At 48.2% G+C, this 26,329-nt stretch overlaps 1 protein-coding gene across 1 annotated transcript; it reads left to right on the top strand.

Annotated features, from left to right (window-relative positions):
- The first annotated feature begins 2,630 nt into the window (after positions 1 to 2,630).
- Positions 2,631 to 25,583, top strand: ZDHHC15 (zinc finger DHHC-type palmitoyltransferase 15). Its single transcript, XM_066639957.1, has 12 exons — positions 2,631 to 2,752; positions 7,413 to 7,439; positions 10,136 to 10,230; positions 11,114 to 11,234; positions 13,198 to 13,267; positions 14,141 to 14,173; positions 15,547 to 15,667; positions 16,464 to 16,596; positions 17,542 to 17,668; positions 18,839 to 18,948; positions 20,781 to 20,860; positions 22,418 to 25,583. The coding sequence occupies exons 1-11, from the start codon at positions 2,632 to 2,634 to the stop codon at positions 20,822 to 20,824; spliced, it is 1,002 nt and encodes a 333-aa protein (XP_066496054.1). The 5' UTR covers position 2,631; the 3' UTR covers positions 20,825 to 20,860; positions 22,418 to 25,583.
- Positions 25,584 to 26,329: the final 746 nt, after the last annotated feature.

The following is a 26,329-nucleotide window of genomic DNA, read 5'->3' as shown; positions in this document are numbered from 1 at the left end:
GAAATGAACAGGCTGCTCATCTTGCTCTGGTTCAGGACTTGGACATCGGCTTGGAAAATCCAGGTTCAAATTCCTGCTCAGCCGCAAAGCTTCCTGAGTGACCTTGGGTCAGTCAGTTACTCTCTCTACCTCACCTACCTCACAGGGTTGTTGTGAGAAGGAGAGGAGAAACTATGTACACCACCTTGAGCTCCTTGGAGGAAAGGTGGGATAAAAATGTGAAAAATAAAATATTCTTCTTGCCAGTTTGCTGGGGGGGTGGGCTGGGGGGGGGAGGTAGGTACCTCCAGAAAGGCAATGCATTTGGCTGCACAGTTGAGTTCAAGAGAGGAGCATCAGAACCTCCCCAGCATCAGTGAGAGAGGAGAGTGCCACCTCAATGCTGGGGAAAAGTATGGCTCTGACGTCCTTGTCCACTGTGCTGTTTTGCACAGGTGCACTTTCTGGCCTCAGCAGAGAGAGGTGCCAGCAGGGACATGAGAAAAAAGCAAGCACAACAGTCTAAAAGCTGCATGCCTATTAAACCTATTAAACTCAGAACCCAATCCTATGCCCAATCCTTACTCCGAAGTAAGTCCCACTATAGTTAATGGGACTTATTCCCAGGCAAGTGTGGAGGGAATTGCAGCCCAAGTGGAACTGATTTCTGAGTAAACTATAGGATCAGGTTTTCACACTTACATGTCTATTCAAGAGTACCACTGTGTTCAGTGGGGCTTACTCCCAGGAAAACATCCATATAATTGCAACCTTAGGCAGCCTCCCCATGTACTTGGAAGTAAGGGCTATGTTTGTCTGCACCACTTTGCATAGTCCACCTATTGGAAGTACCACCAGAAGTAACTGGCAATAATATAATCGCTTCTGAACTGTAAGGCCAGACACAATGCAACGAACACTAGTAAGCTGCTCAGGGAAGACTGGAGGGCTTTTTCAAGCACACAGAAAGTGCGCGCTAGAGCTCTGCCTGCTGATCTGATCCTCCTATTGCTGCTTGTTGCGCTGCAATGCTGGTCTTGCTGCCAAGGTAGCAGGGGCATGGGGTCCTGTGAATACCACCAAGCACCACCTCAAGCACCACTGGTGGTACAACTACCACTGGTGGTTGAGAAACACTGGGCTACGGAAGTCCATGGGACTTACTCCAGAGTAAACATACATACGCTTGGCCTGTAAATCAAACTATTGGGTTAATCACTTTATTAAGTGCAAGAAGTGAACTGATCCAACCGTGTGGAGCCTTTCAGATCTTAAAGAAGGAGACACTGTACTGGTGACACAGGTGTGTGTTCTACAGGATTCAACCACTGAATTCTGGACTAGACTTACAGCCAAGGGCTACTGTGTGGACTCCAGCAACCTCTAGTGGTGTGCTGATGCTGCTGCGTGCATTTTGGTTCAGCTCACTGCTGTGCTGGACGTGATCTTTCCCTTCTGTCTGTCCAGGGCTGCTTCGCATATGCAAAATTCCTGCACTTCCATAGAAGAACTAGGGCCCAATCCTATCCAAGTTTCCAGCAGCAGTGCTGCTGTGCCTATGGGGTATGCACTGCTTCCTGTGTTGGGGGTGAAGTCACAGAGGCCTCCTTAAGGTTTGGGAACATTTGTTCCCTTACCCCAGGGCTGCATTGCGGTTGCACCGGAGCTGGAAAATTGACTGGGCTGTTAGTGTTCCATGTGTGTAGCTTGTAACCCTGAAGAAACTGCAGGCAGGAGAGAAAGTGCACTCATTGAACATCTTCCTGCCATGCACTGTTAGAAGCACAGAGCCTCCACTGGGAACAAACAGAGGAACTGGAGATTTCTGAAGGTGAACACACAGAACACTTTTAGAACAGCAGAGCTGGTTTAGAGAAGCTCGCTGTGCTCAGCATTGATTGCTGAGCCAATGCTCTCACCTAGAGCCCTTCTTTCCCAGACCTTGGAGAGTTGCACATGTTTCTTCGTGTTTATTAGGAAGGTGATGAACAAACAATAAATATACATGTGACACTTTTTTGTGGGGGAAAAAGTCAGGGAAACTGGGGCATTAGTGGTTGAGAAATCACATGGCTGAAGACAGGAGAGAAAGGGAGGGACAGACAGACAGATATAGGGACAAGGGGGACAGACAGACAGACAGACAGACAGACAGATAGATAGATAGATAGATAGAAGCCCCCCCCCCCAATTCAAGGTGCAGAGGGAGGGGTGGGTGGTGCCCCCCCAATCCAATGTGCAGATGGGAGGAAAAGGCAGAGCAGACAGACATGGGCCAGGAGGGCTGGCAGAGCCCCACTGATCTGGGGGGAGAAGAGCGGGAGGCGCAGACAGGCGCCTGCAGTGCTGCGTGCACAGAACGGGCTGCGGCGAGGCTGCCCAGCTGCGCTTCCCTCCCCTCCCAGCAGGAGTCGCAGGCGGAGCCCGCCCTGCGCAGCGTCCGCAGCAGCAGCAGCAGCAGCACCTGGGTCCAGCCCGCTGTCGCTCGGGAGCCGGAGGTGCGGACGCTGCTGCCTTCAGGCCGGGATGCCGCGCCTCTTGGGGCCGCCAGGCGCATGAGCCGAGCGCCGAGCGAGCGAACGGGAGGGAGGGAAGCAAGCCAGACCGGCGTGCGGACGGCCGAGCGGGCGAGCAGGCGGGCGGGAGGCGAAGATGGCGGCGCTGTCGCGGGGGCTGCGCTGCTGCCAGCGCGTGCTGGGCTGGGTGCCGGTGGGGATCATCGCCCTGGTGGTGCTCTGGTCCTACTACGCCTACGTCTTCGAGCTCTGCCTGGGTGAGCGGGGGGGCTGCCTGCCCGTGCCCGTCGTGGATCTGCGGAACTCACTGCCACTGGGTGGCACCTGGAGGCCTGGGCGCCTCTCTGGGGGGGGCTGGGCAGGGGCCGGCTGTCATTGGACTGTGGAACTCCCTGCCACTGGGTGTGGGGTGGCATCTGGCCTGGATGGTTGGTTGGACAGAGAGGGGTGGTGGATGGGAGTGGCTGGACGTGGGGGCGGGGCTGGGGGGTCATCACTCTGTGGAACTCCCTGACACATGATGTGGTGGTGGTGGAAGCACCGATGCCCTGCCTGTCCAGTCCACTTTAAAAGGGGGCTGGGCTGTCATTAGTCTGTGGAACTCCCTGACACATGTTGAAGTGGTGATGGCACCTGACCTGAAGTCTTAGATGCCTTTCAAAGCGGACTGGACAGGCAGGGGTGCTGGAGGGGAACCAGCTGGCTGGCTGTCATGAGACTGTGGTTTTAATGAAGGTCTTGGTTAACCCTGGCCAGAAGTAGTTGCTCTCTAGGCCAGTGTTTCTCAAACTGTGGATCGGGACCCACTAGGTGGGTTGTGAGCCAACTTTAGGTGGGTCCCCATTCATTTCAATATTTTATTTTTATTATACCGGACTTGATGCTTCCCTGGTATGTGACTGCATTTGGGGAAATGTTACAGACCTGCGTTTTGAACAAGCTACTATGTATATTCTTTTAACAATGACAGTCAGTGGGATTTACTCCTGAGTAAGTGCGGGTAGGATTGCAGCCTAGGATTGTTAACATTTTTCCTGTTTGATGATGGCACTTCTGGTCATGACATCACTTCCGGTGGGTCCCAGTGCTAAATGTGCGAGAACCACTGCTCTAGGCTGTGTGTGCAAAGCAGCAGTCCAACATTTTATCCTCTTCCTCCTTCCTTGAAAGCTAGAAATGCAGCATGCAGGACTTGACAGCGCTGTGCTTGGAGCGGCCCCACCTGTTTCCCTTCCTTGGCTGCTCTTTGCAAGGTGGGAAGATTTGGGGAGCACCAAGGGCTGCCTTGTGTGTTTTGGGTTTTGGATAGAGGGCTGTTCTTTTCCCTCTAACAGAACTTGGGACATCCACCAAAACCGAATGTTGGGAGAGTTAGAACAAAACTTAATATTTCTTTACCCTGTTTGTAATTAATCTGTGGAACTCCTTACCAGAGGATGTGGTGATGATGTCTAGCCTGGATGCCTTTAAAGGGGGATTGGACAGATTGATGGAGGAGAAGTCCATCACAGGGTACAAGTCGTGATGGGTATACGCAACCTTTGGGTTCTCCAAGTCTCTCTAAATGCCTGATGCAATCCAGTTTCTCCAAAGCTATCTCTAAATGCCTGATGCAAGGCAGGGAACCAGGATGCAGGTCTCTTGTGTGTTCCCCAAGGCATCTGCAGGAAGCTGGACTAGAGGGCCTCTGGCCTGATCCAGCAGGGCTCTTTTCGTGTTCACAAGCCCTGGAAACTGTATGACACCTGCGCTGGGACTTGCGTTGACTCCTGAGCCCAAATCAAAGTGCTGGTTCTGAGCTTTAGTGAAGCTTGGTGTAGTTCAAATGGCTCCTGGAAGGAATGCTTTTTCCCACCTGCTTCTTCCTGAACATTAAGCCATTAGGGCGCAATCCTAACCAAGTCTACTCAGAAGTAAGTCCTATTTTTTTCAATGGGGCTTACTCTCAGTAAAGTGTGGTTAGGATTGCAGCCCTAGACATTCTTGACAATCTGAGGCATGCCCTTATGGGACTGAGAAGCTGGGACTTGATCAGTTGTGACATTGCCTGGAAAGGAAGGGAATCTTTAGGTGGCTGGTGGAAACAGTTCTCTTTAGGGGAGCTTCCTTATTGGAAGGGGCTACCAGCAGTGGTGTCATTCCAGGTGTTTAGCTCTCTTGTAGTGTTCACCGCCAAGGATGGATTGATCCCCCAGAGAGGAGGAGAGATCTTAATTGAAATCCGCAGAAGGGACAGATGAAAGCACCAGCTTAAAAGGGGCTTTGCAGGGCTGTCTGCTCTGTTGCTTGCAAAGTGAATCCAGTTTACCCCATAGCAACCAGTCTAAACTTGATTTTTTTTTTCAGTTTGGTTATTCAAGGCTTGATCAGTATTGCTAGTCAATAAAAGCTGAGGATTAAATAAAGCCCCCCCCCCCCCCAGAATGAATGACAGGCAAGGTGTGCAAAAGACACACCATTGGGTTAAAAGTACATCTTAATCTGTATGCACATTTGCAGTCCGTTTGCAACATTTGTTGCACTAAACATTGTTCTCTATTTTGGTGTATCTGCAGTGAATGTTACAGTTCTGAACACATTTCTGTCTGCTAGCTGGAAAGTAAATTATTTTAACTATATCGCAGGAGTTGGCCAAACCGGCCCAGTTGTTCTTGTCTATCTGTCGGAGCGATTCTCTGTCGGTGGCGTGATCTGTTTCAGACATGTCAGGCGGTGTGGAACGCACTCTGACTCAGGCCCTTTGTCTTTCGCTCAGTCTACAGACAGGAGCCGGAATCAATGTGGCTGGTGGTCTCCTCCCTTTAACATTGCAACCCCTGCTGTGGGATTTGGCTACGAAATCCACAGCTCTGGAGGGGTCTCCGTTGAGCAACTGGCTGGCAGACGCTGCCCCAGCATGAGACTGAAGAACGTGCTGCTGGCCAGGGTGTGAAGCCATGTCAGAAAGAGGGGAAAGAACAAGCTGTCCTCGAACCAGGAGGCTAAAAACATCAGTTCCCCCTCAAGTAGGCCCTGGGTTTTGTGGTGCCTGCTGTAGGAATCAACAGCAGCTAATTAGCCCTTAGAAATCTGGAGCACTCTTGCTTGTGCAGGTTCTCCCCCCCCTCCCCCCATGGCAAGACCTTGTGACACACTTCAGGCGCACCTGAATTTAAAACAGCCTGAAAAAATAGTTCTGCAGTTTTATCCTTAAATCAGGGGTGGGGAGAAACACTATGTGAAAGACACATTTTTGTCTCACAGGTACTCAGCGTGTGCAGGGAAGGCCCACAGGTGAGCTATAGGTGTGTTAAGCCTTTTAATGGCCCCAGTTTACCAGTTCACAGGCAATCCACTCTCAATCAGAGCCCTGTTTTTTGTAGAAAAGGGAGGTTTAGCAGCAGACCTGCAAGTGAGTTTTGCAGCACAGCTGCGGAAACTCAACAAGCCAGATTTGAGGTGCTACCACCTCACAAGCCTACATTTTCTGCTTTCTGAATCATTTTCTGATTTCCGCTTCCATTTTATCATTCTGGCTTTGAAAGGAGCACCTTGAAATCAACCAGATGCATGTCTGAGCCAATGTGGCTATGAAGGCAGCAATACCATGTAATCTAGATATGAGTGGAATGTGGCTGGGTGAGGAAACCTTCACCTGCACAGCTGTATGGGTTGGGTCTGTTTAGCTGGACTCATGATGAACACCGCCAACCATATAATCAAGTACATTTCTCCTTGTTTGGCGTTCTCGCTCATGGCCGCGATTGGAATGGCTGAGTGGTGAGCCATGCTCCAGCAGCCACTGAGTCTGTAGTAAACATGAACTACAACATTAGGCATGTGGGAGGTATGGAAGATGTGATTTCCGTTGTAGAGGTTGGGTCAAATGGCTTTCAGTGAGTGACAACCCACAGAGTCAAAGTTGATGTACCTGCAAATACTTACTAAAGAGTTCTCCTTGCAAGCATTTTGTCTACCCAAAACCAGCTTGGGGGGGAGGAGTGTCCTCTATTCTGATTGGATTCGCCACAAACAGGGAGGGGGAAGTTAATGACCCCCAGTCATCTCTAGACATCCAGAGCTGATTGATGCTCCAAGGAGGAGTCAAATGAGGCAAATGAGGTTGTTAAAGGAGATTGTGTAATCTCACAACTGACAGTTCCACTGGAGGATAGAGAGAGAGAGAGAGAGCTGCCTTTTTGCCCCCACAAGGGCTACCATAGCAGCATACAGCAATATCTATTATTAATTCAGAACACAGTCCTATTGATTGCTAGTACCAGCGCAACAGCTGCTACTCCGGAGCTAACTGTCATAAAAGTACCATAAAATGCCTTTTGACTACTCACGTGTAAGCAGGCCTTCTGCTGGAGCAGGCTTCTGCCATGTCCTGTCCTCCTCCTCAGGCCTGGTTGCCTTATGTGGGGCTGCTTGGACTTGTGCCAGCAAACTAACTGGCACAAATGCAAGTAGCCCCATAGGGCAGCCTGGAGTATTACTCGGGGTAAGGGGAAAAATATCCCCTTAGCCAGAGACTTCCAACCTGCTCCTCAGCTGCTCTGGATACAGCAGTGTGGCCCCATCACACCCACACAGGTTAAGATTGGGCTGCCCATTTGCATCACATTTTAATCCATGGGTTCCAAGTGGCTTCTTTCCCCCTGCATATGAATAGGGGGTCTATGTGTGCTCTGTAGTTTGTAGTAGCAGAAAATGGAAAAGAACCAAAATGACTGAATTGCTTATTATGGAGGTCATTTGATTGAACAGGTGAACGGAGGCGCTCCATTGCTGAAGCTTGTTCCTTTGGATCACCAGTCATGTTCTGCATGAGTGTATTCTCAAAATTTTCACTTCATAGAAACACTGAGTTTCCTGGGGAGCCCCCCCTAGGAATTTCTGCTTACTGTGTAATTGTGTCTTTGTTTTCTCTTTCAGTAACCCTGACCAATTCCGTAGAAAAAGGTGCGTGAGTATTTATGATGTTGTGTCTTTGTGCAAAACCAGTTTTTAAAATGTGCAACGGAAAGTCACCTTTAATTCCAAAGGAAGGGGAAGGTGACCAAGACCAGATGCGGGACCCACAGTAAGTCAAATGCCCAGGCCCCAAACCCACAAAACAGGAGGACCAACCAGTATATAGGTCCAGCCTATACACGGTTTATTTATACATGGATTTGACTCAACACAAATGGCCCCGCAAATGAGAAGGAATGTGCTGATCCCTGGAGAAGGGGAAAATGCACCTCTTTAAAATCAGTTTTAAAAACTGAACAGTCCTTTAACAACAGCCTCCTTAATGAGAGAGAGAGAGAGAGAGGGCAGCTGGGTGACAATCCATCAATCCTCCTCTCTCCTTAGGACCCCTCCCTTCCCCCAGCATGTGAAAGAAAGGGATCATTTTGCATTGGTGAAGGGAGGGGCTGAGTGAAGTGCTGATGGATTGTCTTCTTAATGACTCTTATCTTAGAGTCAAAAGGTCAGCAAGACTGTTTTTCAATCACTGGAGCAAAGAAACTTTGTTTCTTAAATTGATTTGCTAGAGTGCTTGAATAATTAGTCTCAACCTGTATAGCTCTTTACCCATATTAAGTTCTCAAATAGTCACTTCAGACTTCTGTTATTTTTTTAAAACAATCCTGGGAAGCTGGGATTCTTCTCCCCACATTCCAAAATGTCACCAACAAGAAAGGGTCCTGCTTGTGATTTCCCTGCTGTCCTACAGAAGATGACCACCTGAGACATCCTTGTGCATGGCAGGGTTTTTGACCTCCACCAGCTGCATGTGTGACTCCCAAAGTATCCTCCACTGATTTAAAAGCCAAGGGGGAACTTTGCTGTTTTGGTTCCTAATGTCGTCACTCAATCTGTCCTCAACAATTAAAAAATAGACCTCTGCTGTGCCTTACTGTTCAGTATATTCAGTATTGGCAACCTTCAGTCTCGAGAGACTCTGGTATCGCGCTCTGAAAGGTGGTTCTGGCACAGCGTCTAGTGTGGCTGAAAAGGCCGATTCGGGAGTGACAATCCCTTCCACACTGGGAGCAAGTGCAGTCTGTCCCTGGTCTGTCTCCCTGGCTATGGGCCTTCCTTCTTTGCCTCTTAGCCTCAGACTGTTGGCAAAGTGTCTCTTCAAACTGGGAAAGGCCATGCTGCACAGCCATTCTGTGTACTGTTCATGCACACACATTTCTACCAGGTACGTGTGGTCAGTGGGAAGGCATGTGAGGCAGTGCCTCCCCACTGGAGTCCTTTGAAAAGCGCCACCATCGTGGGAGGTCCTCAAGCACTCACAACCCACACACAAAGAGCCCTCAGCGGCAACACTTTTCAAAGGACTCTGGTGGGGAGGCACTGCCTCACCTGCCTCCCAATTCCCCGCACGTCCCTGATTTCTACATAGGTGCACTAGTGTGGCAAGATTAATGATGCAGGAGGGGTGGAAAAAAACTTCTATACATTTGCTGCTGCTATATATTTTCCATGGAAATTTTTTCGATTTCAAAAACTACACGGTTTTCATTTTTAGAACTGAATTTCCTTTTCATTGCCTGTGTTTGTTTTGACATGAGCTGTACTTGGCCCTCATTATCGCCTGCATTGTTCTTTTTAATGGAATTTAGAATGAAAAATTGGTCCATTCCAAAAAGATTAATTGTAAAATAATATTGAGTCAAATTGAAACTGCCTAAACTTATAATTAATTTATTGCCAGAGGAATATCCCAAGGACGTATGCAGGCATATGAATGTGTAAATGAAAACGCATAGCTCTTTGGATGTTCTAAAATTATTATGTTAAGAGTTTTTCTGTTATTTTCATTTTTAAAAAAAAAAAATTTAAAATTTAAATCATGCATGGAAGGGTACACCATTAGGTGGTCATGTCTGAAAATATACATTCAAACAAAAATAATTTTCAAATCTCTGAGTTTGTTTGGCTAGAATATTTAAAACTCATTTATTGTATTTTTTATCAGTCTCCCCCCCCAGTTGATTATTTCTGTTCAAATACTTTCGGCTGTTGGAAAAACTCTGCAGTATTTACATAGCAGATAGAATTAACAAGGTATTTTTAAAATTTTGTTTGCTGAGCATAAATCAGACTTGCTAAATCAGACCCCAAATGATTTCAGTCCTGGAAAATTTTTCAGAAAATTCATATCCAGTGGCGTAGCTAAGGGGGGGAGACTTGAGGGCAGTTGCCCAGGTGCTACACCTGGGGGGGCATCAGGGGAGTGACTTTCTAAGCAGCATGAGGAGGATGTGCATGGCCTCCCTGAGCCTTGGAAGGCCTTACAGGGTCCGCCAGAGCCCTTAGAAATGCACTTCTGGTTTTGCTTGTGTGGGGTGGTGTTAGCTTTTTTTGCCCCAGGTGGCGTAGCTGCACCACTACTCATACCGCTGGATATGATGAATCCAATCCCTGGATTTAACTGTCAGAGACCCTCTGGAGGGAGCTGAAACTTGAAGAATAACAAGAGTGACAGCTGACATCAGAAATTTCTGTAATGCAAAACTGGCAGCTTCCCCGGGGGCAGGGGCTCGGAAACAGGGGCATTGAGAGTATCAGATATCACAGGTGGCATCTGCGCCATCATAGGTGGGACCCCAAAATACAGAAATATTTCTTTAATGCCAGACTGCTCTTTTCTCCTGTAGTTGCCTACCTCATCGTATTTCATGTGATCTTTGTGTTCTTTGTGTGGACGTACTGGAAGTCGATATTCACTCCCCCGCAGCAGCCAGGCAAACAGGTAAAAGGGACCCACCTCCCTCTCCGAGCCCACCTGAGGAAGTGCCTGAGCCCAGGTTTCTTCAAGGATAAGAACGCCAGACTGGGAGAGCAAACAGAGAAAGCAGGGGGCAGAAGGAAGGGGAGATGGAGAGGGCAGACGCGAACCCAAGTCAGCTGTTTCTAAACTTTTTAGTGCCGTGACTCACCTTGTCCTCCACGTTGAGTCACAACACTAGGCTCTCTGTCTCTGTGCCGGGCCTGTGACCCACTCCGCTGGCCTCTGCGGGCCTCAGAATTCTTTGCAAAAGCAAACTGGAAGTCGCTTTTGTTCACTTCCACATGACATTCTGAGGCCTGCGGAGACCAGTGGAGTGGGTTATGTGTCCAGCTGGGGAATGCTGTCCTAAGACAGAATGCACCATTGTTGCCGATTTTTCAAGTATCTTGTAAAGTAGTATGCCCAACCGCCCAGCATCTATTCAAGGATCTGCCCAGGTTGCTTCTTCTGGGCAGATCTTTTGTATTATTTTTTTCCTGGGACAAAAAAAATTTTTTAAAACCCAGATCTAGTCTGATAGTAGTCATGTGAGAGGTGAAGAGGACCCTCGGTGAGGAAAATGTGTGTCTGAACAAACATTCCCTGATTTATGTTGATTTACCTACACTTTTTCACATGCTCTTCTTTTTTCATTATTTCATTTTTGGATAGCCAACTTTCTGTTTCTTCGTTTTCCAGCAAGTAGGTTTGTTCTTACTAAATGCTGGCTTGCTTTTTTCTCGAGAAGAGGCTCTTCTCAAGGCAGCCTTCATGCAGAGCAGGGGGGGAGGACAGTGGTCTCCTTACAAACAAGGGTTGTGTCGGAAGCCTTCCTCCCACACAACCACTTGTCTTCTGCTTCCAGTTCCACATGTCTTACTGCGACAAGGAGCGGTACGAGAACGAAGACAGACCCGAGGGGCAGAGGCAGATCCTTGTCGAAATGGCGCGGAAGTTGCCCGTGTACACGAGGACGGGGAATGGAGGTCAGTGGTGCAGAAGGCTCTGGCCGTGTCCAACGGTCTGTCTGAGCAGCGCATGTGGGTAGCCAAGCTGGCAATGTGCATCCCTCCTGCCATTGCAAGGCTACTGCCTGAGTTAGCAGCTAAGAACCTTAGTGTGGAGGGAATAGTACTGTATAAGTTGACCAGGATTTTCTTTCAGAATTCTTGGTGGGCAGGAAATCCCTTAAAGGCTTTCCTGATTTGTAAGAAAAGTGCGGGATGCCGTGCGACCATCTGGTGCCTTTGTCTCCGGCCGCTGGGTACTTTTGGAAGCCTGACACTGTTTCACACCTGAGCAGCATTGACACTAGAGGACATGTTTTGTGTGCCGAAGGCTGCCAGCGCAATCCGGGCAGTGCCTGCCTTAGGAGCTGCGGGGCCCCATTGGAAACATTTCTTGTGGGGCTGCAGGGTCACAGCAACAGACAAAAGAAAATATTTCTTTACTCAGCGTGTGGTCAGTCTCTGGAACTCTTTGCCGCAGGATGTGGTGACAGCATCTGGCCTGGATGCCTTTAAAAGGGGATTGGACAAGTTTCTGGAGGAAAAATCCACTATGGGTTACAAGCCATGATGCGCATGTACAACCTCCTGATTTTAGAAATGGGTTATGTCAGAATGCCAGATGCAAGGGAGGGCACCAGGATGAGGTCTCTTGTTATCTGGTGTGCTCCCTGGGGCATTTGGTGGGCCGCTGTGAGATCCAGGAAGCTGGACTAGATGGGCCTATGGCCTGATCCAGTGGGGCTGTTCTTATGTTCTTAACTACAATTCCCAGGAGGCCTTGCAGGTCTCTTGTTATCTGGTGTGCTCCCTGGGGCATTTGGTGGGCCGCTGTGAGATACAGGAAGCTGGACTAGATGGGCCTATGGCCTGATCCAGTGGGGCTGTTCTTATGTTCTTAACTACAATTCCCAGGAAGCCTTGCAGGTCTCTTGTGATCTGGTGTGCTCCCTGGGGCATTTTGTGGGCTGCTGTGAGATACAGGAAGCTGGACTAGATGGGCCTATGGCCTGATCCAGTGGGGCTGTTCTTATGTTCTTAACTACAATTCCCAGGAAGCCTTGCAGGTCTCTTGTGAGCTGGTGTGCTCCCTGGGGCATTTGGTGGGCCGCTGTGAGATACAGGAAGCTGGACTAGATGGGCCTATGGCCTGATCCAGTGGGGCTGTTCTTATGTTCTTAACTACAATTCCCAGGAAGCCTTGCAGGTCTCTTGTGATCTGGTGTGCTCCCTGGGGCATTTTGTGGGCTGCTGTGAGATACAGGAAGCTGGACTAGATGGGCCTATGGCCTGATCCAGTGGGGCTGTTCTTATGTTCTTAACTACAATTCCCAGGAAGCCTTGCAGGTCTCTTGTGAGCTGGTGTGCTCCCTGGGGCATTTGGTGGGCCGCTGTGAGATACAGGAAGCTGGACTAGATGGGCCTGTGGCCACATCCAGCGGGGCTGTTCTTATGTTTTTAATCTGTAGAGGTATTGATAAAATTTATTATCGACTTGAGATCTCTATGGCAGAATAGAAAGCAATCAAAATGTGTGCTTAAAAAGCTTAATCGCTGGTACAGATCTGAGTTGACCCGTGTTGGGCTTTCTGGCACAGGAGGGGGGCAGGATAGGATGCAGCAGCAACCTGCTTCCATCCCCACCTCCTTCCCAGACCTGAACGGCCCACCTTCTTGCCCAGTTTTGCCCCCTTCGCCCCACCCTCCCCTTGCCTCAGAATGCCTCCCTGCCATTCGGCGGGGAATTTACCGCCAGTGGCTCCCAGGGTTCCTCCGATCAGCATGGAGGCCCAGCGCCCACCTGCCTAGGCCTCCCCACTGGTGCCTCTGTTGTTCTTTCCACCTCAATGTGCCTTATGACTGGAATGGGGGACTTCTTGATTCATATGTGCTGTGAAAGAATCCAGTTTGTGATTTATTTTTTTTCTGTATCCCTTTCTAGCCATTCGATTCTGTGACAGATGCCAACTCATCAAACCCGACCGCTGCCACCATTGCTCAGTCTGTGCCATGTAAGTACTTGGAATCATTGACCCCACGGCATGTGGAAGAAAACCCACCTGTATGTAGAAAGCTGGAGAGTGTGACGTCCCCAGAGCACATTCCATTTTGAGAGAAAGACAGAGACCAAGGGATGAACGTTACTCAGTGTATTGTGGCTTGGAAGGATTTATTTCCTCTGGGATATACAACATGTTCCTCATTTTGTGCTATCAAAATGGTTGCCTGTGTTTGTTTTGAATGTACAAGCTGCTTTTGGACCAGAAAGGAACCTCCCCGCACCCAACAGCATCTCTATCTCCAGCTTGCAGGAAGACCTAGAGCACAGTCCTACGTGTGCCTACTCAGAATTATGCCCCATTGAGTTCCGTGGGACTTACTCCCATGTCAAGGTGTATAGCATTGGGCTGCAATCCTATACTCATTTTCTTGAGAACACAATGAGACTTAGGGCCTGATCCTATCCAACTTTCCAGCACCAGTGCAACTGCAATGCAGCCCTGAGGTAAGGGGACAAATGTTCCCGTAACTTGAGGATGCATTTGTGACTGCCTCCCCACCACAGGATGCAGTACACATCCCATTGGCATAGGTATGCCATTGTTGGAAAGTTGGTTAGGATTGTGCCCTTAATCCCAGAGGTGTTGGACATACTTCTGAGTAGACATGTTTAGGATTGCAGTGCGAGACTCGAGTAAGAGTGGCTTGCGTGAGAATTCCCCATCAGCTTGTCAGTGGGCAAGATCTGAGCCAGGGAAAATCCTGTCCTGCAGCTCACTTCCATTTACCAAACAGAATCTAGTTTTCAGGTCTTCGAGACAGAAGTTTCTGCTCCCCGAAGGTCTTCCTTCATTGTGGCCTTTTTCCTTTTCTCTTTTTTGCAGGTGTGTATTGAAAATGGATCACCATTGCCCCTGGTAAGTGACGGGCTCCTGTGCATTCATTAAACAGAAAGAATGTTTCGGGGAGGGGGGCCTTTCAGTTACAAAAACATGTGTGCAGGATGAGTGGTTGTTTTTTCTTTCCCAGGCAAGACCTGATAAAGAATCTGAGGGTTGATCACATAATCATGTCTTGGTAACCCTGTTCCAAAAGCACCTCCCCTTTGCCATCTTGTTCCGCCCTGTCCCGCCTCCCCCACTGACTTACCTTTTTTGGTGGTCCCTCACCACACGTGGGGCCACTCTGTCCTCACACTGGTGAGCCAACACTGCCAGCAGGCCATAAAAAGCTTCCTGTCATTGGAACACTAGTTTCGGCAGCAGGGGAGGGGGGATAGGATTGGGTCATAAGACACTAAGCCACGAGTTAGAACTTTCTTGGTGCCAATCTGGCTTCTACCATGAATACTTACTTGGTGAAAAGATGGAGGTGATAAAACATGCCTCCCTTGGGAGATTTCAAGGACTACATCACCATAATCAGTGCAGCTCATCCATGCAGCCATCTGAAGCAGGTTGTGAAGGGTCTGAGGGGGTGATGGATTCTGAGTACTTTCCACCACCACTCTTCACCCTGCTGCCAAATCAAGCCACCCCATCTCCTTCCCGCTTACACCAGCGCGAAGCACATCATTCCCGTCCTTTCCATGCTCCTTGCACACTGCCAGGAATCCCGGAAATGTGAGGCTTCTAGTTTCATTTACACTGTCCTTGGAAATAAAGCTGGAAGTCCCATCCTCCCAGGTCTCACTGCAGCATATGAGCATGGTAAGCATGTGGGCCTTTCTTTTAAGAGGAGAGGCGGCGTTCTGGGTCGCTCTGCCCCCGGCCTTAATACACGTGACACTCACAACACCCTATAGAAGTGCTAAGTAGTAGTAGTGTTTTATTCTTGCTCCATGCCAGGATGAAAGTGAAAGATGATAGTAAATCAATATCCTAGTTTTGTTGAGTGCCTCTTCCAAACCTCAGAGCTGGACACCCCCACCCCCCACCCCGCCTGGAGGCTTTTTAAGCCCACATCTGAGCGGACTACCTGTGCCACGCTAGGTAAGAACTCACGTGCCATACTGGCCAGTGTTATCTGTAGGACTTTGATCTTAACAGCAGGTGAATCATATTTTCCATAGGTGTGCCTTGTGCAAGAGTACAAAAGCAAAAAAAAAAAAAAAAGCAAATTGGGTTATGCCTGAGCACCGCTGTTGCTGGAGGCTAGTTCTGAAGTCGACTGTGCTGCGCAATTGTGCTCCTCCAAGGCGATGAGAGCACTCCTCCTGGTTTCTCACTTTGCTCACAGCGCCGTAACCCTGAACATGTCTTCAAAAAAAAAAAAATCCTTTGCTCTCCAGGGTGAACAACTGCATTGGATTTTCCAACTACAAATTCTTCCTGCTATTCTTGGCATATTCCCTGCTGTACTGCTTGTATATCGCCGCAACTGTATTCAAGTACTTCATCAAGTATTGGACAGTAAGTGTTGGTATCTTGGTTGCTTTTATGCACTGTTGATGAATGACCTTGGTGAACCCCCTTTCTGGCAATGCACCCAATGCCATTTTCAATTTTAAAATACTAAAAAGATCTGCCAGGAGCACAGCGAAAGGAGGGGTCATGGGCTCTTGCCCATCACCTGAGTGTCATCACCCAGGTAGGGACAGCGCTGTGTAGGGCTTCCAGGGCCATGCCCACCTGGCTTGTCTTCTCTGAGCTGTCCTCCTCTGGGCCTCAGAGCAGAGGCAGGGAAGGGGTTAACAGCATCCTACTCTGCCTGTGGGCAGCAGCGTAACTACCGGGTGGTGGTGCAGTAAGTATTGCAGGTGTCTCAACATGCTGTGCAACAGGCTTCTTACACACACCGTCATAGCCATTCAGGGCAGCAACGGCAATGGCCATCAGTGCCTCGAATAGCTCCGATGGTGAGTGGGAGGGGCCAGTTACACTAGACATTGTAGTGCCGCATTACTTACTGCACAGCACCCCCTGTAGCTACGCTGCAGCCTCCAGGCCTTCTCCAGCCTCACAGGGTTTTGAAGCTGGCTTTCTGGAGTCTCCAGCCCTCTCTCATCCCTGGCCCTCTCCTTATATACAACTGGCCTTGGCTGGTCCCTCCTCCCTTCCTGGCTCTTCCCACCCAGTCTGATCACCTTCTGGGTCCTAAGCCTCCTCTACTGAGAGGTGGGAAGGCTCCTGCGAACACTTTAGTTTTAACATTGTTGAGTCCTGTCCGTCCGTCCCCATGTTCATTCTCTTCCACTTGCCCTCCCAGGAGGAGCTCAACAACAGCCGTTCCAAGTTCCACATCCTTTTCCTTCTTTTTGTGGCCATCATGTTTTTCGTAAGCCTCATGTTCCTCTTTGGCTACCACTGCTGGCTCGTCAGTCGAAACAGATCCACGCTAGGTAAGATCCTGAGCAGACTCAGCAAGGTTATCTGGTCAGGGACCTTGTTTCTGGGTTTTGAAGTGACCGTTCTGTGTCAGAAAATGTATTGCTGATGTGCTCGCTTAGGTGGGCAACAGAGAGGGTGGCACTTGCAATGCAAATGTTGTGTTGGGTGAGCATCACAAGGCCCTGAGCAGGAGGCAGCAGTTCCCACATGGATAGCAGTTCCCATGTGAACCTCAGGCTAAGGCTCTCCACATGCTAAGATTCCCGTGTGAGGCCTTACTCTGTGTCTCCAAGATGCTTTAGTACAGTGATTTTCAACATTTTTCTTCCGATGGCACACTGACCTCTATGGTCTTCACCTCTCATGATGTCACTTCCAGCTTCTGGGAGAGTCATCTGGGTTCTGTGGCTCTGTTTCCAGGCAACCATTTGTGGTAACGAATTGTCTGTCAAATCGCTCGAAACAGAGCCGCAGAACCCAGATGAGCTTCCCAGAAGCCGCAAGTGACATCACAGGAGGCGAAGATCATAGAGATCGGTGTGCCATGAGAGAAACATTGAAAATCACTGGGCTAGAGTGTCAGAACAAGCAAGTGGGGTTGACCCAACACTTCCTAGCGCCTGAGGCAGTGTGCCTAATGCTGCCCCTGCCCTTACTGAGTGATGTGCCAGCCCAGTGGGGGCAAGTGGAGGAAGTAGAGGTGGGCATCCTCCCTAACAGTCTGCTTCCTGAGGCAGCTGCTTCAGTTGGCCTCATGGCTGTGCTGGCCCTGAAGGTAGGCCGGGGTTCCAGTTCCCACTCTGCTACAAAGCTTGCTCTAAGGCAGCTGCAAACCTTCAGTTCACTGTGGGAGGACAAGTGTGGAAGGGGGAAACCAGGAAGGCCATCTTTTGCTCTTAGGAGGGAGGGCAGGATGAAAAGGCAAGAAAGCAAACCAGTGGTTTCTCCTCCCACAGAGGCATTCTCAGCCCCTGTGTTTCAGAGCGGCCCTGATAAAAACGGATTCAACCTCGGCTTGGTCAAGAATCTTCAGCAGGTGTTTGGAGTGGAGAAAAGGCTCTGGCTGCTTCCTGTCGTGTCCAGGTAAGCAGAAAGGAAGTTCTTAGGCACAAGTCAACAAAAGCAAACTCTATACTGCATGGTCAATAAAAAGTCAATAAAAACAAACTTTTCCGAGTGGTGAAGACCAGAAGTGATTGTGAGGAGCTCCAGAAGGATCTCTCCAGACTGGCAGAATGGGCAGCAAAATGGCAGATGCGCTTCAATGTCAGTAAGTGTAAAGTCATGCACATTGGGGAAAAAAAAATCAAAACTTTAGATATAGGCTGATGGGTTCTGAGCTGTCTGTGACAGATTAGGAGAGAGATCTTGGGGTGGTGGACAGGTTGATTAAAGTGTCGACCCAATGTGCGGCAGCAGTGAAGAAGGCCAGTTCTATGCTTGGGATCATTAGAAAAGGTATTGAGAACAAAACGGCTAATATTATAATGCCGTTGTACAAATCGATGGTAAGGCCACACCTGGAGTATTGTGTCCAGTTCTGGTCACCGCATCTCAAAAAAGACATAGTGGAAATGGAAAAGGTGCAAAAGAGAGCGACTAAGATGATTACGGGGCTGGGGCACCTTCCTTATCAGGAAAGGCTACGGCGTTTGGGCCTCTTCAGCCTAGAAAAGAGGCGCCTGAGGGGGGACATGATTGAGACATACAAAATTATGCAGGGGATGGACAGAGTGGATAGGGAGATGCTCTTTACACTCTCACATAACACCAGAACCAGGGGACATCCACTAAAACTGAGTGTTGGGAGAGTTAGGACAGACAAAAGAAAATATTTCTTTAGTCAGCGTGTGGTTGGTCTGTGGAACTCCTTGCCACAGGATGTGGTGGCGGCATCTGGCCTGGACGCCTTTAAAAGGGGATTGGACAAGTTTCTGGAGGAAGAATCCATTACGGGGTACAAGCCATGATGTGCATGTACAACTTCCTGAGTTTAGAAATGGTGGAGCTACGCCAGATGCGAGGGAGGGCACCAGGATGAGGTCTCTTGTTATCTGGTGTGCTCCCTGGGGCATTTGGTGGGCCGCTGTGAGTTACAGGAAGCTGGACTAGATGGGCCTATGGCCTGATCCAGTGGGGCTGTTCTGATGTTCTTATGGACCAGGGGTGGACTGGAGTAGGATGGGTGCTACTGGGGGAAAAAAGAGAGCCCGCCTTCCTTTTTCAATGGAACTTCTGCCTTTGTCTCTGCAGTCAGGGCGATGGCCATTTCTTCCCGACAAGAACATACAGCGAGGCGCGGAATCCACTGCTAGCAAACGAAGAGCAATGGGAAGAAGACAGATTGGATGATGAGAGCCACGGTAAGGACAGAAAGTGTGGGTGCCCACCCCCCAGCAGGCAGAGTGTAGAGGAGGAGTTGTGTTAGCCTGGGGCCGCCAACAGAGAAAACAGGCAGATCCAAGCAACTGCTGGATTTTATATTTACAAAGACGTTTTCTGACAACTGTTATTGGATGTTCATTCCAGCAGCCCTCTGCAATTTGAAATCCATTTGGCATCTATTGCGATTTAATCTAGTTAAGGTTGCAACCCTAAACGTGGTTACTACACAGTATCCAAGTACAGTGGGTCCTCAGTATCCATGGGGGATCCGTTCCAGGGGCCTCTGCAGCTACAGATTTCCACAGGTAATCAAATCCGCAGAAGGGCCTCACAGGACCTCCTGAACTCGACCGGAAGTGCCTTTTGGCTGCATCCAGGAGGTGTTCTGAGGCCCTCCAGCTGTGGGCTCGATGCCTGCATTGAATGAAATCCAAGAGTGCCAAACCTCCAGATCAGGAGGGCCTACCGTACAGTAGGATTTCATTCCAAGATAGACAAATTTAGTGTCACGCTGTTTCTCTCTGCATCACACCTCCTGCACTCCATGGTCAGGTTGTTACACACTGCAGACCTTGGGGCTGTCCCACCATGCCCAGCTTTTTCTCCCCATCCCCAATAGTTGTTCTGCTCAACACCCAGGTTGAAGAAGGTTTTTAGAAACCCAAAACCTTGCCACCTACTTTTGGATGTTTAGTTCGTCCAAGGCAAGACATGCTATGGGTTCCAGAGACTTTTACTACACTTGAAAGATTGACCCATTGAGTGTGGCATAACCTTTTGAAGGCAAGGCACATGAAAAGGAAAGCATTATTTGTAGATATCTCCTGTCTGTGGCTATGATTGAGCAGTGTCTCTTATTTAAACAATGGGTGACAATTCATATTTATTGTGAAATGCTTGGAGCCACCTGAACTAGCCTTATGCCTCATTGCTATCTCAGTCTGCAAAAAGAAATCAACTGATCCCAGCAAGCCTTCTGTCCTAGACAAATTCAGTGCATCTGAAGTCTGCCTAAATGATTAGTGCTGCGACTCAAGAGCAACTGTGAAGCTGTCTTCCCCTTCTCTCCCCCCAAATGCTCCTGCATCCCACACTGCCCCCCTCCTCACCCTCGTCTCCACAGAGCTGATCAGGATGCCTTGACGTCTCAGTACGTGCTTGAGACATTTCAAAGGGATTGTGGCCAGACTCACTTTCCCTTCCTGACAATGCCCGTCTTTCATTCTGCTCTTGTCTGCTCTAGCAGTGACATTGTTCTCCGCCAGAGATTATTTGTGAAGGATGCTTCATTGTGAAATTTAATAAGCTGTCTCCCTCAAGACTCCTACTTCAAACACCAGCACTGCTGGGAACATGTTCTCTCCAGGAGCTCAGGATGTACTCGAGTGGCTCACTTCAGCACTGGCTCCCACGAGTGACCTGCACTGGGGCAGCATCTCCTCCCTCTCTTCCTGCAGCATCTAGAGTACAGAACAAATAACCCATTGTGCACAGTACGTGGGCCTGTGTCTTTTATTAGATTAGTGGCTTTGAATCATCTACAATTCTTTTTTGTCTACAAATAGAATTTGAAAGGTACATCCTCCTTTTGATTCTTATCTTTCAAGTCCCAGGCACTGGGCAGGGAAAAACCCATTTAGTCAAGGAACTTTATAGGATTGCACTCAGTGCTAAACTAGGAGTCATATGGGATTTCAGTGTGCAAGACTCCCAATATCTTTTTTCAAAAAGCAGCTCCAGGAATGGGGGGGGGGGTGTGACCAATGGAAAACTGCGCTATTTGAACTAATTGTTTTGCTTCACTGCCTAGATTACCACCAAGGTTCCACTCTGGAGGTAGAAATGGAGACGTAGCATTTTGGGCAGGCTGATGGTACAAAACTCACTCAGGTAAGAATGTTGTCTTGGAGCTAAAACAAAAAACTATGACTGGGTGGCAGGTGAACCCGACCCTTTGGTCAATCTTGTTTCATAAACAACTGAAATGGCATACACGAGGGCTGCAGTTTGGTGGTATCGCACATGCTTGGTGTACACAAGCTTGTGGGGAACATCAACTCAAAGAGCTGATGTCCTTGGTTGATGAACATGCTCTTAAGCCAGCAACATACGCATCCTTTGCATCAAATTGTCTTTCAGTTGAGACATAGCTTGAAAGTTGAGGAATATTGTTCCCAACACTCCTGATTAATCTTGTCATTAGGAACCAGTATTTTGTATATTCCAAGAAATATCACACCAGTATTTCCATAGGGTGTGAAGAACAGCAGCGTTAGCGTTCTTCTACCATAGTGTCTTATTGCTCCTTTTAGCAAATTGTGCCTCCAAGTTAAGAGAAAATGTCACAGGCCCGATCCACAGAATCCAATGTAACATGATACATAAGGGGGGAAAAGGGGATGGTGGGGAAGATTAGAAAACAAGTCAGGTACAAAATGTTCAAGTTTCATCACAACAGGTGAGACAGCCACAAGGGAAGCAATGCTTTGGTTGGAGGACACAAACAGTGGCAGATCTCAGCCAAGCTGAAGATGTTCTTTATAATGTCAGGTCCTGCCCTAGTTGAGGGGCCATAGCAGAAAAGCCCCTGCTAACTGGGATCTCTTTGCTCCAGCACTCCCTCCCCAACTGATGGTTTTTAACCAGGAGGGAAGCCATGGCCTGGACAGACACTTAGATCAGAATGTGACTAGTGTTGCCCTAAGTTTTTTATAGTACAGTGGGCCCTCCTTATCACAGGCTCTACATCCGTGGATTTCAGCATCTGTAGATTCAAGCCCAAGGAGGGCCTCAGAAGGACACAACAAATAATAATACAATAATAATAATACAGGTATTTCTGTACCGCCTTTCTTGGTCCTCAGATTTCTCCTTAGACTTTATTCAAGGCGGTTTACATAGGCAGGCAATTTAAATCCCCGTAGGGATTTTTACAATTTGAAAGAAGGTTTCTATCTTTCAAGAAACCACAACATTCAGATGTTTCCTTCTTGATCTGGTCGCACATTCTGGCCTCCATCCTCCCACACTCAGAGCAGATGGAATAGCTCGGCTCAGCTTGTCAGCTGCTTCAGGGTCTCGCCGTTCAGGGTGCCGGTGGCCTCAAACTGGCGACCTTCGGATGTTATCTTCAGGCAAATGGAGGCTCAACCCTCTAGACCAGACCTCCTGCCCAATAAGTTGTTATTGTTAAGTTGTTGCAGTGCCACACCAGTTCACCTTCCCCTCCCCCCCAACAGATTCAATTATCCATGGAATTCTGTATCTTCAGAGGATCTTGGAATTAATCCCCTGCAGATATTAAGGGCCCATTTTAAGCAATTGGTGCTGTATCATGTGCAGGTGTATCCGTAGGAGTAACAGATTAATGAAGTTAATTAGGGTTGGAGAATGGGACTTACCCTTCAACCAGGCGCGTTCTTATGTCTCTCTCTCTTTGAATTCCAGTTTCCTTCTCTCTTATTTGCATTCGCCTACGATGGACATTTGTGGTTGTGGGAGAAGGGGAAAGAAATGCATTTTCAGGAGAACGCACTGCCGTCCGATTCTTATCCCAAGTCTGTGAAAGTTCTCCAGAATATTTTTTGTAATGCTGCCGCCACCGCCAAGGACTCCTACACATAACTGTTTTGGTTTTTTTTTTAACCAGGAGTGATGCAGGTCATGTGTGACCTTTTTTTTTCTACATCATTCCCAGAACTGGTGAAAACTGCACTTGCAAATGCATTTTGAAATGCCCTCAACAGCAGTTGTCCAACCCCTTGCACAAGGATAGCTGCATAACATGAAGTAGAGGCACAAGTGGAAGAATGGTCAACTGGAGTACTTTAGCAAATGCTTTTGGACAGAAATCATGGTTGCCAAATCAGGTCTTATTGTAAAGAAAATTGCAGACAAGGATGCAGAACACAGGTGGGTTATGTATGCACGCCACAAAATACCCACTCTTCATTGTCAACTATCGCTCTGCCAAGAACCCTTTTGGGCCAGAAATCTATCCTCCATGAGATAGGCTTGCAGTTTCAGGAGCCTTAAAACAGATGACCCCTGCAGCTAACACCTGCGGTCTCAGAAAGGAAGTCTTCTTTTCTGCGATCCATTCATGGAGCACCAAATGCTGTGCAGGAATCTGGAGCTTAACCCCTCCCTTGGATCCACGCAAAGGCAGTTTCTTTTTGACTGTGAGAATAAACATCTGCATGGCACCATTTCAGTCTGTGTGCGCGGACCAATATGACTGAATGTTTCTCTGTCCAAGATTCCTTTCACTTGGAAAACTAGCAGCTCAAGGAAAGTGGTGCTATAGCCAAATCTCCCTCTGAAAAGCTCATTTTTCATGTCGATGGAGGTGACTTGCACAATAGAAGCTTCAAGTGATGAAGCCACCTTTCATCCCTGCTGTCTGAAGTGATAACAGGCTTAGTGAGAAACGAAGCCAGTGTCAAACTACTCAGAAGGAAGGGGGGAAATGATAATCTTAGGCACTGAGCACTGGTGTGAGACTTCTAAACAATCAAGCATCTCTTTGCAAATATTTGACAAGACATACTAAGGAGGCTGGAGCTGCTGGGATTTTTATAACTTTCCTAGAGGACTTGACAGCTTAAAGACTCTTTTTATTCTGATGATGCAGCTTGAGTAAGACTTTTTCCTCAAACTTCTCTGTTGGTGAAATCAGGAACAGTGCACAATTGGGAGGGAGAGAGACGTTTTGGAGGACTGTCCAGCAAAGGCAGAACACCAAAAGGTGGCCTTCACCCATAGCAGAACTGGCATTTTGTATAACCGATGCTCGTTTGCCTTGAGATGTGTCTGCTGCACTCTTTGGAATTTAGCACTCTTTGGTTTAAGGCATTTCTTCACATGGCCATACTAAGAAATCAACACAAAGACTTGGGGAAAGATGCTTAATCTTTAAAGCATCAACTGGGTTCCTTGTGCCATTCTTTTGTGAATTGCACCCTTTCTTCAGACCCACCTACAGGACCTCAACGGCATCGCCCATTGCCTCTGGAATATTTCCAGCTCTGAGATGCTTCATGCATTACAGTGGGCCCTCAGTATCTATGGGGAGCTGTTCCAGGACTCCTGGTGGATAGTGATGACCACAGACAGGCAAATCCATGCCTCACAGGACCTCCTGGAGGTTCTTGAGGCCTTCCAGCCACAGGGTTGGCACCTACGCTGACTCAAATCCACAGGTGCCAAACTCCCAGATGAGGAAGCCTCACTGTATTCCCTTCTCCCCCAACCAGAGACTATTAAGTGTGCCTGAATCCCATTAGAAACACTAAGGTTTATGGTTACAATTCTGTTTCATGCCTTATTGATTTCACGGGAACTTTTTATGCCTGGCTGTCTCCGAATTACATGCTGTGTGCTCTGCACCCCTCTCAATCCAGGTACCTGTTGAGAACTGGGTTCCATGCTGTCATTCCCAGCCTGTAGACTTGAAGCAAGGCAGACACGCGCATGGCTCTCCCTGCGTTACATTTACATTTTCTCAGCAGAAATAGTAATCGTGGTGTCAGGACTAGTAATTATTTGTTGTCGTTACTGAACTGTATGTCTTTTTCCTTTCTGCTATTCCTTGGTTGGAGCCCTTCCTCTGTAATTAATGTTCACTTATACAAGCCAGTCCTTCTCTGCTGAGTCAATTCCAAGCTTGTTAAACATTAAAAAGGCAGTGAAGTAAAAGTAACTGGCAAATATTTTTTAACATTACTGTTTTTACGAAAAGAATGAAAATTTCAGTTTGTTCTTCCGAGCTGCTCGTGTTTGGTTCTGTGTAGATCAGCTATTTTCAACCAGTGTGCCGCTAAAGGTCCACATGTGCATTGCAGGAGATTCTGTCACAGCGGTTGAAAAATTACTCCTCTGGGTTTTGTGGCTCTGTTTTTAAGGCAACTGTTTGTAGTAAGGGATTTCTGTCCCTCTTCCCCTGCTGGCAGGGCCTCCGGTGAACAGAGCTACGTAACACAGAAGCGTTTCATGGAAGCCAGAGGTGATGTAACAAGAGGCAAAGACCATAGAGGTCAGTGTGCCATGAGAAGAAAAGTTGAAAATCACTGGTATGGATGTTACTTGTGGTAGAGGATTAAGAGCATACCCAGCTCTGGAACATCCCGATGTTGGACATCACACCTGAATCAGCACCAAAACATCTCGGGCTATTCCTGTCTCCACCTCTACTCAAATTTAATGCCAAAAGTATAGACATCAGACAAGGTGTGGGCCAGGGAGCAGCAGCAGTGCAAGAGGACCCTGTTGCAAACACCCCATAAGCAGAGGTGGAAGAGTTTAGGATTAGTGTTTCTTCTCCTAACTTCATTGTGTCTATCAGATAGAAGGATCAATTGGCGACAGGCTACTGGCATCCCCCCCTTTCCTTTCCGGCCATATGGGTCTGATTTGGGGCCAGGCATGCCAGAATAAGAGAGACCCTACCAGGAACTGCAGGAAGCCACTGACACTCTTACCACCTTCTCTTGGCAAACACCACCAGCTCGTTCTTCCAACTGCTGTTCCCATTAACATGCCAGGCCTCTGGGGGCCGTGCAGCTGCTCAATTCGTAACAGCACAAATTGAATGCGTGTATATTATCTTTTTAAACAGCTGGGGGTGGGGGGTTGCTTGATTTCATAATCTGCCTAAATAAAACTTCCTGTTACTAGGTAACCAAAAATAACTCTTAAGTATATCTTTGGGAACACCTGAGCAACTGGTTTATTGAAAGCAAGACAGACTTAACTCTTGAATGTCCTTTGCTGAGGAAGTTTCATCTGATTTCGGAAAAGGTGTGGTCCAGTGAACGCTTCCAGAATCAGCTGCCTAATGCATAGTTCAAAGCATGATGGAAATGGAGCACTCCCTAACAAGCGATGGATCTGGTATCGGGACTACTAACGATGTTGCAATAGATTAACGCACACCATTTGGGAAATGATTTTTTAAAACAAGAGAAGTAGACTATAGTTCCTCTCTTTGCACCACCAGTTTTCATGAGCCTTTTGTGCTGAAAATCTAGTGTCAGGATCGCCTCACCACCTGATAAGAAATCCAAGTGAAATGTTCTCTCTTGTTCTAAGTCACAGGCCTGTGAAATTGAGGGGCAGAAAAACTTTTCAACATTTATGGTGGTTTTATATGAAGCAGGGATGCTGGTTCCAAAAATACCAGTTTTGCCCCATCACATCTAATGTTGGAGCTACAGCATAGCCTAGTTAGTGAATGGTTCAAACAGCTTCTTCACCATGAAACTAGACATGGCAGGGCAAAACTCAGGTATAACTTGGGCAGAGTGTGAGGGGCACATGGCCTGGGCACTATGCTCCACCCAGTCACCTCAGCCTGGGTTC

This window comes from Tiliqua scincoides, chromosome 12, assembly GCF_035046505.1.
Source record: "Tiliqua scincoides isolate rTilSci1 chromosome 12, rTilSci1.hap2, whole genome shotgun sequence".
Lineage (NCBI taxonomy): Eukaryota > Metazoa > Chordata > Lepidosauria > Squamata > Scincidae > Tiliqua > Tiliqua scincoides.
Note: the sequence above shows the minus strand (reverse complement) of the source record. Positions and strands in the feature narration are given on the sequence as shown.

What these genes read in the sequence shown, in the direction of transcription:
- ZDHHC15 (XM_066639957.1), top strand. Translation starts at nt 2,632, where the DNA reads ATGGCGGCGCTGTCGCGGGGGCTGCGCTGCTGCCAGCGCGTGCTGGGC. An exon ending in CACGAGGACGGGGAATGGAG is followed by an intron (nt 11,235 to 13,197) that starts GTCAGTGGTGCA and finishes ATCCCTTTCTAG; the next exon opens with CCATTCGATTCTGTGACAGA. An exon ending in ATGGATCACCATTGCCCCTG is followed by an intron (nt 14,174 to 15,546) that starts GTAAGTGACGGG and finishes TTTGCTCTCCAG; the next exon opens with GGTGAACAACTGCATTGGAT.